At 38.0% G+C, this 15181-nt stretch overlaps 1 protein-coding gene across 5 annotated transcripts in view; it reads right to left on the bottom strand.

Moving 5' to 3' along the window:
- Positions 1–1342: 1342 nt before the first annotated feature.
- Positions 1343–15181, bottom strand: part of fggy (FGGY carbohydrate kinase domain containing) — a 364543-nt gene continuing 350704 nt past the window's right edge. For 3 of the 5 annotated variants that reach the window (XM_072574221.1, XM_072574222.1, XM_072574225.1), the window contains 2 exons: positions 6485–6546; positions 1343–3072 (listed from right to left, as the gene is read on the bottom strand). In XM_072574221.1, the coding sequence (XP_072430322.1) occupies positions 2991–3072; positions 6485–6546 (144 nt within the window). In that variant the 3' untranslated portion in view covers positions 1343–2990. Of the gene's footprint in view, positions 3073–3368; positions 3433–6484; positions 6547–15181 lie in introns of those variants that run through there. The other 2 variants (XR_011961146.1, XM_072574226.1) reach the window with 2 other exon arrangements.

Genomic DNA, 15181 nt, shown 5'->3' with positions numbered 1-15181 from the left:
ATTTGATAAGTTTGACTACAACAACACAAAAGTGTCATCTACCATGGCTGGTTTGATCAATTGCAAATTAAGACTTGTTTATTTTCCCTTAGAAAGAAGCAGAAAAATGAATTTTTACCTCAGCCTTAGCTTGCTCATGCTGTTACCACCTTTATGTCATATGATATTTATTTGGCACAATTCTACAATCAAGCACTCCCTTTTTAACTGATAAACAATTATATAATCATCCAGTTCATTCTCTCAGATTTAAACCAAGACTTCAGACTCTCAGACATATTGTGATAGTTGCAAGTGTATCTGCTCTCCTTGTCCTGCTAGATGACAATATCTGTGTGTTTGGAAGGTGCTGCCTAAAAAGCCTTGGTGAATTCCAACAACTTGTACTGATGATCAAGAGTAGACTCATGGGATGGTAATTAGGTGGGTTGGATTTGTCTTGCTTTTTGTGTACAGAACACATCTGGGCAATTTTCTATATTGTTGGGTAGGTGCCAGTTTTGTAGCTGTACTGGAACAGTTTGGCTGGGGGTGAAACTTGTTCTGTCTTTGGTACTTCTGCAGAATGTGTCATGGTCAATAGTCTCTGCAGTATCCAGTATCTTCAGCTAGATCTTGATGTCACTGGTCTCTGATGCAGGGAGGAAGCCAAGATGGATCATCCACTCAGCATGTCATGTTACTGGGGATAAAGTCGGTGATTAAGAAATGATATTTTGAAGGCAGTGTCAAAGTTAATTGTTTTGGTCTCCTCCATAATTATTTGGAAGTTTGTCTATTTATTCCATGAGTCAGACAACTAATACCACAATTCAGAGACAGTAGAGCAGTGTAGTGATTTGTATATTGCTTCATGTATGAAGCGCAGCAGTAATTGGTTAAACCTCACATCACAGCAGGAGGCCAATCCGCTGTCTTTAAACAGCAGCAGTCCTAAGGCATTTTTGTCTTCAGCTCCAAACTCAATAATGCAACATTGTTATTTTCAGATGATAGGCTAATTGTATTGAAAGGATTGGAGGTCAATTTCCATAGAGGTTTCTGTTGCTTATTTGTCGTAACTCCCTTCAAAGAGGATTGGAAACCATAGAAAACAGCATGAACAGTGTTTTTCTATGATGCTTGTGGTACATTTTCTATGCTAAAAAGTGACTGAGCAAGAGAACTGCAGCAGAAAGTTATTCCCATTTTTTTTCATCGTTGTAGTTACCTTTTGCTCCTGCATACTTGGCAGAATACCATTCTGAGCTGGAATCAGTGAAAGCATTAATTTGTGGTTCCATTTAAAAAAATCAATGGATCAACATTTTTTTTAGTTAATTTAATCATTTTTGAAAGAGAAAAAGGAAAAAATATAAAGAAGCAGCTTTATAACAGGAATCTATAGTAATACAACAACATAAGCAAAATCAGGCAAGGTCTTATAAAACAAAGTTTTGTATTGTCCTGGATGCTAACTGTAAGATGATGGAATACTTTACCAACTAGGATCCAGAACTATTAGCAATTTTGTAATGTTCTGAGGTCCCTGCAACTTTAGAGTTGATTGCATGGTAGCATTTATAATAATTAGGACCAATTAGGATACATAACACTGAAATGATGCAAAAATGGTTTTGAATTCTGCCCTCAGAAATTCCCTGATTTTGGGTAGTATTTGTTTTGTACAAGACATCATTGTAAAAATTGCATTGGTAGTCAATACAGTTGCATTGAATACTTAGCTGGCACTTGCAAAAGTGAATGGCCGCTAGTTTGCACTATCAACAACAACATCTAAATCTGTATTAACATGAAAACACCAATTACAATATGTATGCTGTGGTGTCAGCAGCATGATAACATTCAAGGACCAACAAACTGATGGAAAATAAATTTTGATTTTAAATATCTCGTCTCAGGTAGAAATTTACACAATCATGACAAAACATATACCATATCAAACAGTTACTCTGTCATGTAAATTGAAATAAGATCAATGATGATAGATTAGGGTAATATGTTTACATGTTTGTGTTGTTAGCGTATTTTCACAAATGAGATAAGGGGATAACTTTAACAATTTGAAGTTAAGCTGTGAGCATGGTGTGCATGAGCCTGGGAAAACTACCACTGAGGGTACAATGACAGTATTTTATTTTAGAGGACAACATCTAACTTTTCAACTTAGATTGAAATGACAAGGGCCAAAGCCTGAGAATGAACATTTTGACAGGACCAGAAAATTGGTCCTCCTGACTCGTAAGGAAAACTTTTAAAAATCTATTTGCCTGGGCCTCAATCTTCTGGTCTCAGGCACTATGAGTCAGGCAATGAGTTACATAAACACAATCAAATTATGTTGCATCTGGATGATCCCTGTATTTGGGTAATGATGCGACCAGGCAGGCAAAACTGCTGGAAAGTGGCTTTTAAAATGGTGGCTGGCAAGAAAGTGTTGGGAAATCAACCATGAGCAGGATATAAATCTCGTCTTCTGATGCTTTTACTTTAAGAACCTTAGAATTGGTCTATTATAACAAACTCTAGCCACCTTGTAAAGTCACTAGTCTCAAAAATTAATCCATGACTAAAAGTAGTTTTTAGTGTAGATTTACATTGCAATATAGCATTAATGCGAAACAAAACTGACGCTGCAGATGCAATGTGCATGTCGCTGAATCTGCAGTCAGGCATCATCCTGAAGTCTCATAGGATCCCCTGGGCATTAACATCTGATTTACAAGAAATGAAGTTTAGTGTTAACATGAAAATGAAACTGCTTACATGCTTTAATTAATTTAAAGTAGAATTTTTCTTCAGGGAACACATGACATTATCTTTTATCTACTTGATCACCTAGAATTCATTTTCATGTTTTACAAAGGTTCTAATGCGGTTCAAAGGTAGAAATGTATTCATTGTAATTTTATTAGCAAAAAACTTCTTTACTTGGAAAGTGGTAAAGGATTGCGTAAATTCTGGACATTTCTTCCATTGCGCTGTGGCAATCAGATGTTTTGCATAATTGCTCTGTATTTCTTCTGGTGCTCAACCAGCTTCAGAAAGATTTTGTATTTGTTGTCATAAAACCTACAAAACAAATATGCTCAAACTATTTTAATAATAAACAAAACTTCTAACAATTATTTCTAACAATATGAGATGCTTTGATCAGATTTGCTTCATCTAGAAGACTTTAAACCAAATTTAAATAGTATTTCAGTACCAAAATGTTCTCTGAATTTTCAGCTAGAAAACAAAAATCTCATACACACTTTGCTGGTCCTTAGGCTAAAGCCAGTTTCCCCTGAGATTTCCTCTCAGCACACAGATGAGCAAGATGCATGGGAATGATGCACAACATGCAAGCCTGCTTAAGTTTTGGCCCCAGATGTTTCCTGTGTTGTTTTTCAATGGTGGAAGAAACATTGTCTTATCCTTGTAGCTTTTCTAGAGTTCAGTCGCCATGCAAGTATAATTAAAATTCTTTCAGAAAGTTAAAAAATCACGAGCAGATTTTGTAAAACAAATATGAAGAACTCATAGTTAAAACTATAAATTAAACTACCTATTCACTTAAAAATGAAGAATATGTGAAAATCATTTTGTGGCAAATAAATAGCTTGCAGGCAGGAAATGAATTAGCCAGCAATCTAATAAAGAGGTTCACTGTAGGTTACAGTCTAATAGAAGGGTTCTGTAGGAATAGAATACAAAATGATTTTAACCATTTTGTGAATCCTAGGGTTAGATCACAGATTTGAAATCACTCTTGTTGTTTGTCACACAGCAGACATTTCCTGTTACAATTTATATTGATTATAGCTGTGATTCTTCAAATGTAGAAATTTTAGGAGTATAGTAGTTGCTAGTTGAATTTATTAAACTGTTAAAACATAATTTAACCAGTGATATATTTTTAAACAAAAGAACTGATTTTTACAATTTTTGGAGTATTCTAATCTGGCTGCATATTCAAAACTGTTCTGGTGACATCTGTTCTCTATTGTGAATTGTGTATATGCCCATGGTACGATTAAATATGCCTTAAATGTCTACATCAAAGGAATTAGAAGTGTTGGATTTTAACTGAGTAAAAAGCAGACTTTGAATCAGAGTGCAAGATTTACGATACTTGATGACTGATTAAGTAAAGCTGTTTCACTTTTCTACTTGGAAAGGGTCAGATATTTCTTCGCTTTCTATCAGGGAGATTTTTGTTTTTATTCACTCATGGGACTTGGGCATCCTGGCTGGGCTAGCTTATTGCCTGCCTCTAGTTGTCCTTGAGAAGGTGGTGGTGAGGTTCTTTCTTGAACTGCTGCAGTCCATGTGTTGCAGATAAGTCCACAATGCTGATAGGAAGGGAATTCCAGAATTTTGATCCAGTAACAATGAAGGAATGCTGATATATTTCCATGTCACAATGGTGAGTGGCTTGGAAGGGAACTTCCAAGTGGTGGCCTTCCCACATATCTTCTGCCCCTGACCTTAGAGATGGAAGTGGTTGTGAGTTTGGGAGGTGCTATTTGAGGATCTTTGGTGAATTTCTGCAGTGCATCTCATAGAAATGTTTATGGATGTGGTGCTAGTCAAGCAAGCCACTTTGTCTTGGATGGTGACAAAATTCTTGAGTGTTGATGGAGCTGTCCTCATCCAGGCAAATGCGGAGTATTCCATTATACTCCTGACTGTGCCTTATAGATGGTGGACAGGCTTTAGAGAATTAGTAGGTAAGTTAATCACTGCCATATTTCCTAGACTCTAAAGTGCTCTTGGAGCCACTGCATTTATAATGCTAATCCAGTTCAGTTTCTGGTCAATGGTAACCCCAATAATGTTGATAGTGCGCAATTTGGTGATGGTAACTTCATTGAATGAAAAAGGGTGGTGGTTAGATTGACTCCTATTTGAGAAGATCATTGCCTGGCCTACTTGTTTATTTCAAAGGTGCAAAGCAGGGGGAAACAGGCTGAGAACTTCATGGCAGGAATTTAACTTTATGCTGTTAGCAAAGCTCCAAAGATTTTCCAAGGGAGAGAAAATAGTGCTTATACCTAGACCTGAAGACAAAAATGACACCAAATAGTAATGCAAAATAATCTTCATTTATATTGTTCTCACTGCTTCGACATGGCAATACTACGCGAATCTGCCAGCCACAAATGGTTGGCATAGAGCCCAAAGAATACTGTTTTTTCTATGTCAGAGGGATATGGGCTGGGTGCTGGCAGGTGGGACTAGATTGGGTTGGGATGTCTGGTCAGTGTGGACAGGTTGGACCGAAGGGTCTGTTTCCACGCTATACACCTCTATGACTCTATGTCCCTGTAAGTTGCCCATTACTACCAGATTTCCAGGCCTCTCGACAGAAATGGAAAGGATGTTGGCAAAAAGCTTTTGCATTAGTGACTGTGAATAGATAGGGACAAAAAATGTGGAAATGTTAACTTATGAGAAGAACAAACTGCAAGATATGTGGCAGGGACTCTTTAAGCAAAGCTAATGAAAACTAGGGGTTCAGAAATTGAGAAGAAAGGGCTGGGTGCACATGGTTTTAATGAAAGAGACATTTCAGTAAGTTGAGAATGAAGCAAACCATTTCTCCCCAAAGTAAATGTGAGATGTTAAAATCAACATTAACTAGAAATGGAAGTGTTGAAATTAATGCTATGAATGGAGACAGTTAGATATTGGCTAATTTTTTGCTATTCAAAGTGATTCCCCTTTTAAATATGCGTGTTTAAAGTGATAGGAACTGTGTTGCCTTTTATAACTTCAGGGTGATCTAAAGTACTTCACAGCAAACAAAATAATAGGTGGTCACTGTTTTAATGCACAGAACCTGACAACAAAACAAAATTATTCTTAAAGCTGACAATTTACTTAGTGAAGCTTTCCAAGGGGTTCGGATTAGAATGAAAAGAAAATCATTATGTGAGAAGCTACGTTTTACACTCAAAAGGAATTATTGAATTATTGGGCAAGATATTGTTTGGTGGAACAACAATGATGAGGCAAGTAGAGAAAATCTGGCAGGAAATCATGGTTAAAATTGCTCCCATTTTTATTCATTTACAGGAGAAATCCACAATATACGGTGCGTCTTGTATGGTCTCTGGCGTACAACCCAATAGTATTGTGTAGCCTATGGCATGCAAACTTCAATAATTCACTCAGAAATAAAATTATAGTTTGAGTGTGCTTACCAGAGGAGGTTAACAATTATACTAAGCATTAATCCAGTGTAACAATGTGAAGCAACATGAATGTAATACCCTGGCGATACAACGCCTTGGGAACATTCATATTCCATAGAATGGAAGAGTCAAGAAGATCAAACCTTTCCCCAAAAAGCTGCTGAATATTGTCCAGCAAAAAACTGCAATTGATAAAAGTTGGATAATCAGACCATCTGTCTAACCTCTCCTACATGAAACTATTCAAGAAAGTTGATAAAAAAGGAAACAAATGAAATTAAGAACATTTTAAAATTAAGTACCTTTTTTGCCCTTCATCTGGATGAATTATTTCTCCAACTTTTCCCATTTTTTCCATAGCTTCCTGTTGAATACATTGAAAAAATGCTCCCATTATATAAATATGAAAAATGTTGAGATATCAACTTATTACATAGTACTGGGACACTAAAAATTTATTTTTGAATGGAGACATCAAAAGCAGGAATATAAGATTATAAGAATGCATATAATGTCAAAATGGCATTTTGCCACCAATCAATGCACTGAATTACATCCACAAACTACTGAGATCAACACATTCTATGCCAACCATCTGTTTGTCCTCTTTGATTAGTGAATCATTTTCAACAGTCACAGACTGTATACGTCTCCTTTCTATTGAGCTGTTGCATCATAGCTAAGCTTCCTTACAAACTTAATAAACTACCTTAAAATTATTCAGGGCATACTTGACTTCCATTTTTAAGGTATCTGTGGCTCACAAACCCAAAAATTTACAATAACTACTATGAGGCTCACGCTCATAGCACTATTTCTGTGGGTATGATTTCATTATTGACAAGCAATTTCTGACTTCTGGAAGCAAGTTGCAACTTTCCCTGACGTGGGCGTTGGTTCTGCTGCACAATCTTGTGTCTCTGACGAGAAACAACAGCAGCAACACCAACAGCAGCATGACAACTGGAGTAACATAATTTTCAGCAGCATCAGTAGTTGGCTTTGCAACAGCAACATGCTGCCTCAAAGGACAAAGGGGATGGACACAGAAACCCAGCTTGATGGAGGCAATACCCAGAATAACAGAAAATCAACCTTCTTAACATCATGCATGTGCAGGCAGCAGTGCCTTAAGCCTCTTGGATTTTTGAGACAAATCATTGCTAATGACCCCGGTCTTCTGAAACAAGAGCTTCCTCCTAATTGACCAGGTGGACATATATAGCCAGTGGCTGCCAAGGTTGCTATAACTGAACGGTTCCTCTCTGGTTCTCTGCCATCCCTTGAAGCTATACAATTTGTCCAGCTGAAGGAAAGAGAGCAAAAAGTACAAAAATGCATTGTGCAGTGCAGTAAAGACAAAATTTGTAGAGAGTGGCAATGAGGTATGGGTATGAGATCATGCAATAAGGATGGTTATGTATGTTGGCTGTTCAAGTGGAAATGTGACATGCCTAGAGACGAATGAGTAGCACTACAAGGTGTACTGGTCTGAGATGATGTGTAAGTAAATGCTTGAAAAGTCATAATGCAAGGCTTTACTCCTGTGAGGGTTTCACCACTGCTTTTACTACGCTTCTCAAGTGGCTGAGGTAATTGGAATTCTTTGGATACCGTCTCAAGGATGGAACAATCACAGTCTTGCTGCTTACCTCGTCTATTCAGCCCCTTGGGCTTTTTCTACCAGACACAGGATAGTAATGTCATGGCTCATAATTAATTGACGGCCTCCCCACTTATTTGAGGGTGTCTCCTGTTAGGATTGCTACCTGTGTTTTCTAATAGGGTGCTTCCCAGGGTGGAATCTAAATGTTATTAACTATTTTCTTGCATATCGTTTGAGTGCTACTTTGGTGCTAGGACTTGATTTGCCGTTTTATGAAGAAGAAACTACCCAGTGCAGAAATCCAGTATTCTGTAAAGAAGAAAGTAGTTGAGTCCACTAGGTAGTAGTCTTCTGTGATGAAAACTCATGAGACTAAAAGATCCCCGAATGTTGTTATGGGACAATTGCCTGATTCAGGACAGACAAGTTCTTTTGCAAAAGACAGAAAGATATTCAGGAAATTGAAAATACTCTGAAGAATGTATCAATCTCCTGGATTAGCAGGAAAAACCTCCTCCACAAAGGACATCCATCACACAGACAGATCAGACAAGGTCAAGATTAGAATCAGACTTGATAGCCCTCAAGCCAAGGAGCTACCAATTTTCCAGGTCTGAAGAGAACACATTTCAAAAGGATTATGAAACCTGAAATTGTGAAGTCCAAGATATTTGCTGGTTATAGTGATGGAAGGAATGGGGACAGGGTAATTGCAAATGTAATTGTTTATATGTGTGTGCAAGTGTTAACATGGGAAAATAACTTGGGTGGGAGGACAGAAGCGGGAAGGAGATGTTGTATAAGTTAGTGGCTCTGAAAGAGTCAATGTTGGAGAGTGCAATGCACTCTGTCCAATTTGATGACACAGCCTTGGATTGGAAAATTGGGAAAATAGCCCTGGAAGGGATCAGATGAATCATCTATACCTCCTGATAGTCTTAGTAAGAATGTCTAACCAGCTAATGTAACTTGTACCTCATTGCTATCAGACAATAAACCACATCTATATACATCATGCAAAAGACTATCTCACAGCAAATAGCAAAGCTACAAATCCGTGCATTGACACAATCACACTGCAGTGTGAGTATGTAAGTTCAGCTTGGATTCCCATAATCTGACTTGGTAGATACCAATGGTGTAGCAGTGGAAGGACTACTTGTATCTGCACCATCACAATACATGCGACTCAAACCATACCCACATGGCGAGAATGAAAGGGCCATAGGACTTTCTTTTTCAAAGATATAGGAGAATGAATCAGATACATCACCAGTGAGCAGGTAGAGAACTACAATAACTATAAATCAGACAGAGAGTGCAAGTCAGAAATCCAGTCACAAATATCTGGATATCAGCAAAGGTTTCTATTATTTTTAACCAGCTCACATCACATGAACTCATTATCTGTTATAGTTCTATACTGCAAAGGAACAGAAATCAGTTCAGATCAATGTATGACATGCCAATCATGCGCACACAGAGAGTGAGGACGAATATTTTGACAATGATAATTATGCAAATATACTGAAGAACATCAAGCAGCGCCAAGGCAAACAAATTGTCAGCCAAGGGCAATTGAGAAAAACATACATTTTTTCAGATGGTTATAATCACCAGATCAAGATGAGCTAGTCCAATGCGTTTTAATGCAATTTGAATTGTTAATTTTTATAATTCTGTTTTCATATGTCTGTATAGCTGTTGAAGTGACAACATGTGCTTATGTACCATGATGAAAACTTTGAGATTTTCTTTCTTTGGGAAAAGAGGGAATATCGTGTTATGCCATACAAAAGGTAAACAATATACCTGTAAGAGACATGCTCATGATATTATCACTTTACCATGACATGAGACTTAATGGAATAAAGCTATCAGAACAGTCTTGTGGAGCAGTGATACTGTCCCTACTTCTGGACCAGAAGCTCTGAGTTCAAGTCCTATTTGTCCTGGATGTGTATCCTAACATCTTCAAGCAGGTTGATTAAAATACAAGGCTCTCAGTGTCTATCTTACTGAGCTCTGCCCTCTTGCAGCATGACAGGATGAGGGAAGCATATTACTGTACATCCAATTTGCTTATCTTGTGCTCAGACACAGCAAGTGCCTATGATTATAATGTGCATATGTAAATACCAGCAGCTGTAAGAAACATTCATTGATCTTTTCAGTTGCGCAGAGCTTCAGTCTTGATGAATGCTAACCTAAGTATCACAGCATGATCTTTGAAAATCGTCAGTATATCTTGCCACATCATAGCAAATTTATTGTATGATAGCAAAAGATAGAACCACATTTGGTCAGACATTATTACTTGCACACAGGGAGCTGGTACAAATACATCTGCTCCATCCAAAAACTAGAGGTGAACTCCTGGTCTCCACCCACAGAATTTGTCTGGCATCAGTAGACCAAGTGAAACCAATATAACAATAACCCCTTCATAATCATTATAACATACAACAGAAAACTATATGAAATGGGGGATCACTGACCAATACATTAACTCTGCTTCTCACTCCACAAATGCTGCCTTACCTCCTGAAAAGTTCCAGCATTTGTTTTTGTTTTCATAATGTATAAAATAAAATGTTAGTGTACCTTTATAAACTACAAAAACAAAATTTGCAATTTCTTAGTTTTGGGAAAAAGCCGTTGCCTCTTGAAATTTTTAAAACATCCAATGGTTACTCTAACCACTGTCATTTCATATCTGTAGCGCTATCCTGAAATAATCGGTCAAAGGTAGTCTTGGCTACTTACAGTCGAGCAGCCGATAAAAAACATAACAAGATGATTTCCATGCATTAAATTATGGTCATATTCCATGACATTTCATATTGTTTTATGAGTTATGGCATTGATTTATGAAGGAAGTTTGATCGAAGCAATTTGCTTTGAAGATATATGTTCTACCTGAATAAAAGATAGTCTATTTCCTTTCTGATAATTTAATTATTATCACTTGGGACATTTTTAAAATTAATGGCTTCAAAGTACATTTTTACAGTTCTCAATGATGTGGGGAAGTGGAGGAAGATCGTTATGTGCAAATCATTTGAGTTTTCAATTGTCCTTCCTTTTGAATTATGCGCATTTAGGTGTCAGCAGCATTAACAGTAACTCCCAGCTTCCTCTTTTAATTAATGAATGTTAAAAAAAACAAACGTTATGCTATTTGACAAAAAATGGTTTCTAGGATCAACTTCTCAGTACCTTAAAAGTTAAATATTTTAGCCTAGATTTTCAGGGGTTGGGGGAACCTGATGAAAAATAAGACAATACTTCTAAACTAATTTGTGTTCAAAAACCATTTTAAGACAGATCAGGATCAAGTTTAATTTCCATTCCACATATTCTGCTGGGCAGCCTAAGTTCTTACGTAAATCAGTTGGGAGCCTTTTTAATCCTTGCAAATTGGAGTTCCATAGTGTTTAATGTCCACATGTAATTTAAGAGAACATACACTGGCTATAATATTTGGGATGTGAATGCTCTCTTTGGTAAAACTTGGCTGTGAAGAGAAAGAAACCCAAAGTCTAAAAGGTAAATCTAAAATTATTTTCTGGGTCTAAACAAGATCTAGAAGGATGATATGGGACTTACTACCTGGAATGACCTCTCTGTAAAGGTACCAATCCACTGACTAGCAGAGTATGTGAACTGCTCAATATCCCTCAAACCCAATGAGTTGTGTGCAACTTGCTGGCAGTGTCATTATGACTTTGAAATGGGTCAGAACCTCCACTGGAAAGACAAGGTGAGGGAATTTTTAGTTATTTTCTAGTTTCCAGTTTTGCACTGAGTATGAAGCATTACTGTTAGTTTTTATTTGCCGTTTTGTGAAATTATAATTATTCATAACTTCTGTTATTCATTTGAGAATTTATTTTTGTCCAGCAAGTTTACAAATGGTTATGTGGAAACTACAACAATCAAATTTTCTGTTCTATGCTTAAATTTCAAGGGGTCAATGTTCAACAAATACATTTGGTGCTAAAGAGGTATCCGAGATAGGATCCGATTTCAAATTCTAGTTCAAGTACACTTATTTCAAAACTGCAAAAGAAATTGAAACAAGTGATAGAAACAGCTGACTGCCATTTAAAATATTTACTGGTGCTCATTAAAAAGATTACAAGGTGACCTAACCCTTGTAACAGTGTCCAGTGCATGAAAGTAAGAATGATGCTGCTGTCAATTTTAAGCATGATTAAATAGATACTGCCTAGTTTATGATCTTTGTTGTTGAAACTGTGAAGAGAACCTCTGAAATTCATTGCAAGTCATTCTTGGTCACCTTGTCAAGACTTCAACAAAACTTGGATGATATTCATTCTGTAAATTCTTTGAGGACTTTATCTGAAAAGACTAAGTGTTGTGCTCTTCACACATTACTGGACACCATATAGGAATCACAAGGACACATGGAGTCATTGCTAAGAATTGGGGGAGCCCTTAGTCTGGATGAATAGCAGGAGCAGGACACATGGCACCAATGTTGCAGGAACGAATATCAGGAGGCCTTTTCTTTGTGAATGCAGGACATCTCTCCTTCTCTGCACTTTCTTCACCAGAACTTCAAGAATCATAGAATCCCTATAGTTTGGAAGCAGGCCATTCAGTCTATTGAGTCCACACCAACTCTATGAAATAATCCCATCCATAAACACCCTATCCCTGTAACTATACATTTCCCATTGCTAATCTACCTAACCTACACATCCCTGGACACTTCAGCATGGTCAATCCACCTACACATCTTTGGACTATGGGAGGAAACTGGAAAACCTGAGGTAAACCCATGCAGACATGTGGTGAATCTGCAAATTCCACATAATTGCCCCAAGGTGGAATTAAACCTGGGCCCCTAGTGCTGTGAGGCAGCTGTGCCACTGTACCATCTAGACACATCAAACTCCCCCTTGGTCCCTAAAACATTTTGTGATGTTCTGCTGTGTGCTAGGCAGAACTCTCTCCATCTTTAGTGGAATTGGGAATGAGAAGCCCACTTAAAATTTAAGTGCAACAATCATGTTAGTATCTCCATTCAAATTCATATGATGGTAAATCAGAAATTAGGACTAAAATTATTTGTTATATTGAAATTTTTTAATAAAAGATTTGTTTGCATGGTGTAGTGATTGTAATGAGGTCAGCCAGGTTGACCTCATAGAATATGAATTCTGTGACTGGGGTTGTTAATCAGGCCCAATCAGGAAGCGATGGCTGACAAATCTAAACAGGAGTGTCAGAGGTTCTGTTCACTCTGAGAGCTTGCTCTGGGGAATCTGAACCAGTGTCATGAACTCTCTACAAGTAAATGAAGGGTGACTTAGTGATGGGATACTGGCCTCTGTGGAGTTAATTCAGTAGCAATGAGAGAAAAGCACACTCATGAAAACATTCACTCACAACAGTCATCCTTGAGTTGAGGTAAGTGTTTCTGGCATTATACCATTATTTGGGAAACTTGACTCATTTAATCATGCTGTTGAAGACTGGTCCCAGAATGTTGAAAATAAACACTGGGGCAGATGAAAAGCAATGAGTAAATCTTCAGACAGCTTGTGGGCCCGCAAGCTTTTCAGTTATTCAGAGTCTAACTTTCCCTGAGGCACCAGTTACTGAAACCTTTCAAGAGTAGGTGGATTTTCTTAAGGAATATTATGACCATAAGCCTCCTCTAATTTTGAAACTCTATTGGATTCACTCAGCAATTCAAGAGCCTGGGGAATCTGTATTGGGTTTTTGTCTTGGTTAAGACAACTGGCAGAGGCATGTGACTTTGATACAACCTTTAATGAGATGCTGAGAGACAGTTAGGTATGTCGGATGAATGACGTAACCATGCAAAAACATCTATTGCTGAAGCACAACTGGACTTCAAACAGGCACTACAACTAGCTTTATCATTGGAAAATGTGGCAAGTGGAACGTATGAGTTGCAGGATATTCTGATGTAAATGGATACCGTCAGCATTCTGACTGAGCTTGGGAAGATCACTTGAGCAAAGTCAATTGCCTTACTCAGGACATATCCTGAACAGAGGGACTCTCGGTCAGCCCACAGCAAAACCCCAAGAAAAAGCCAAGCCTTGGCCAAATGGCTAAAATTTTCTTTAGGATCCTGGTTGGTAAGCCATTGTAGTTGCTGCCAGTATGTGGACTCAAGACAGCAATGGAGGCCTACAAGGTCTGCCTTGAGGAAGAGAACTCATAAGCCGGTATCCAGGAAAGTGCACATCCTGGAAAGTAGACATAAATCTGGTTTAGAATGGGTTAAATTGCTTAGCAATAGCCAACTCAGACCCAATTAAAATAAATGTCTGGAAAAAGTAAGGTTAGCAGTCACCTGGTTCTAATGTAGGTTGATACAGTTGTGGCCATTTCAGTGATTGCAGAACCAATCTTAAACAAAATTCACCTTGGACTCCAACTCTCAAGTTTATGCAAGGCCTTGACTAGACTAAGAACCTACGCTGGGGAACCTTTACAGATCAAGGGTGCAACTTTGGCTCTGGTCTCTTATCCCACTGATTGTCGTAAAAGGCTCGGGCCCAAGCTTGATGGGTGAAATTAGTTGAGAAAGATTCACCTAGATTGGCTCAACATTTTTTGATTATAAAATGGCTGCCTGAGTGAAGCCCTAATTAAATATCTGGAAACTTTTCCAGGAAGTTCGAGGGACTATTAATGAAGCTGAGGCCATCTTGCATGTTGACCTGGAAGTAATTCCAGGATTCTGCAAGGCCTGCCCAGTGCCATTTGTCTTATGGACAAAAGTAAAGGCAGAAATCAGAAGACTGGAAAGTGAAGGAATCATCAAACCAGTCCAGTTTGCAGATCAGGCAGTACCAGTTGGACTGTTGTGAAGCCCAATAGGTTGGTTCGACTTTGTGCAGATTTTCACAGCTTGGATAAATTCCCAGTTCTTCATGTAGAGAATTTACATGCAAAGCTGGCCTTCATGAAGCTGGGCATGAGCCATGTGTACTTGCAATTGCGGTTAGTCGAGGATTCCCATAAGTGTGAGACAATTAATAGCGATAAGGCTTTGTACGAATACATGAGACAGCCATTCGGGGTAACGTCAGCCTTTGTACTTTTTCAGCGGATGATGGAGAACATTTAATTAGGTCTTCTCCAAGTTGCTATTTATCTAGATGATGCACCAATAACAGGGAAGACCAATAAGGAGTACTTAGTGAACTTGAACATAGTCCTTAGACATTTCTCCAAAGCAAATGTTTACTTCAGAAGGGAAAAATATGAGTTCTGGGTACCCCAAGTGATCTATTTGCGCTACAGAGTTGACAAGACTGGGTTACATCCAGTGGAAGACAAAGTGAGGGTGATCAAAGGTGCCCTGGCTCGCATATCTGTAGCG

Source organism: Chiloscyllium punctatum, chromosome 7, assembly GCF_047496795.1.
Source record: "Chiloscyllium punctatum isolate Juve2018m chromosome 7, sChiPun1.3, whole genome shotgun sequence".
NCBI lineage: Eukaryota > Metazoa > Chordata > Chondrichthyes > Orectolobiformes > Hemiscylliidae > Chiloscyllium > Chiloscyllium punctatum.
Note: the sequence above shows the minus strand (reverse complement) of the source record. Positions and strands in the feature narration are given on the sequence as shown.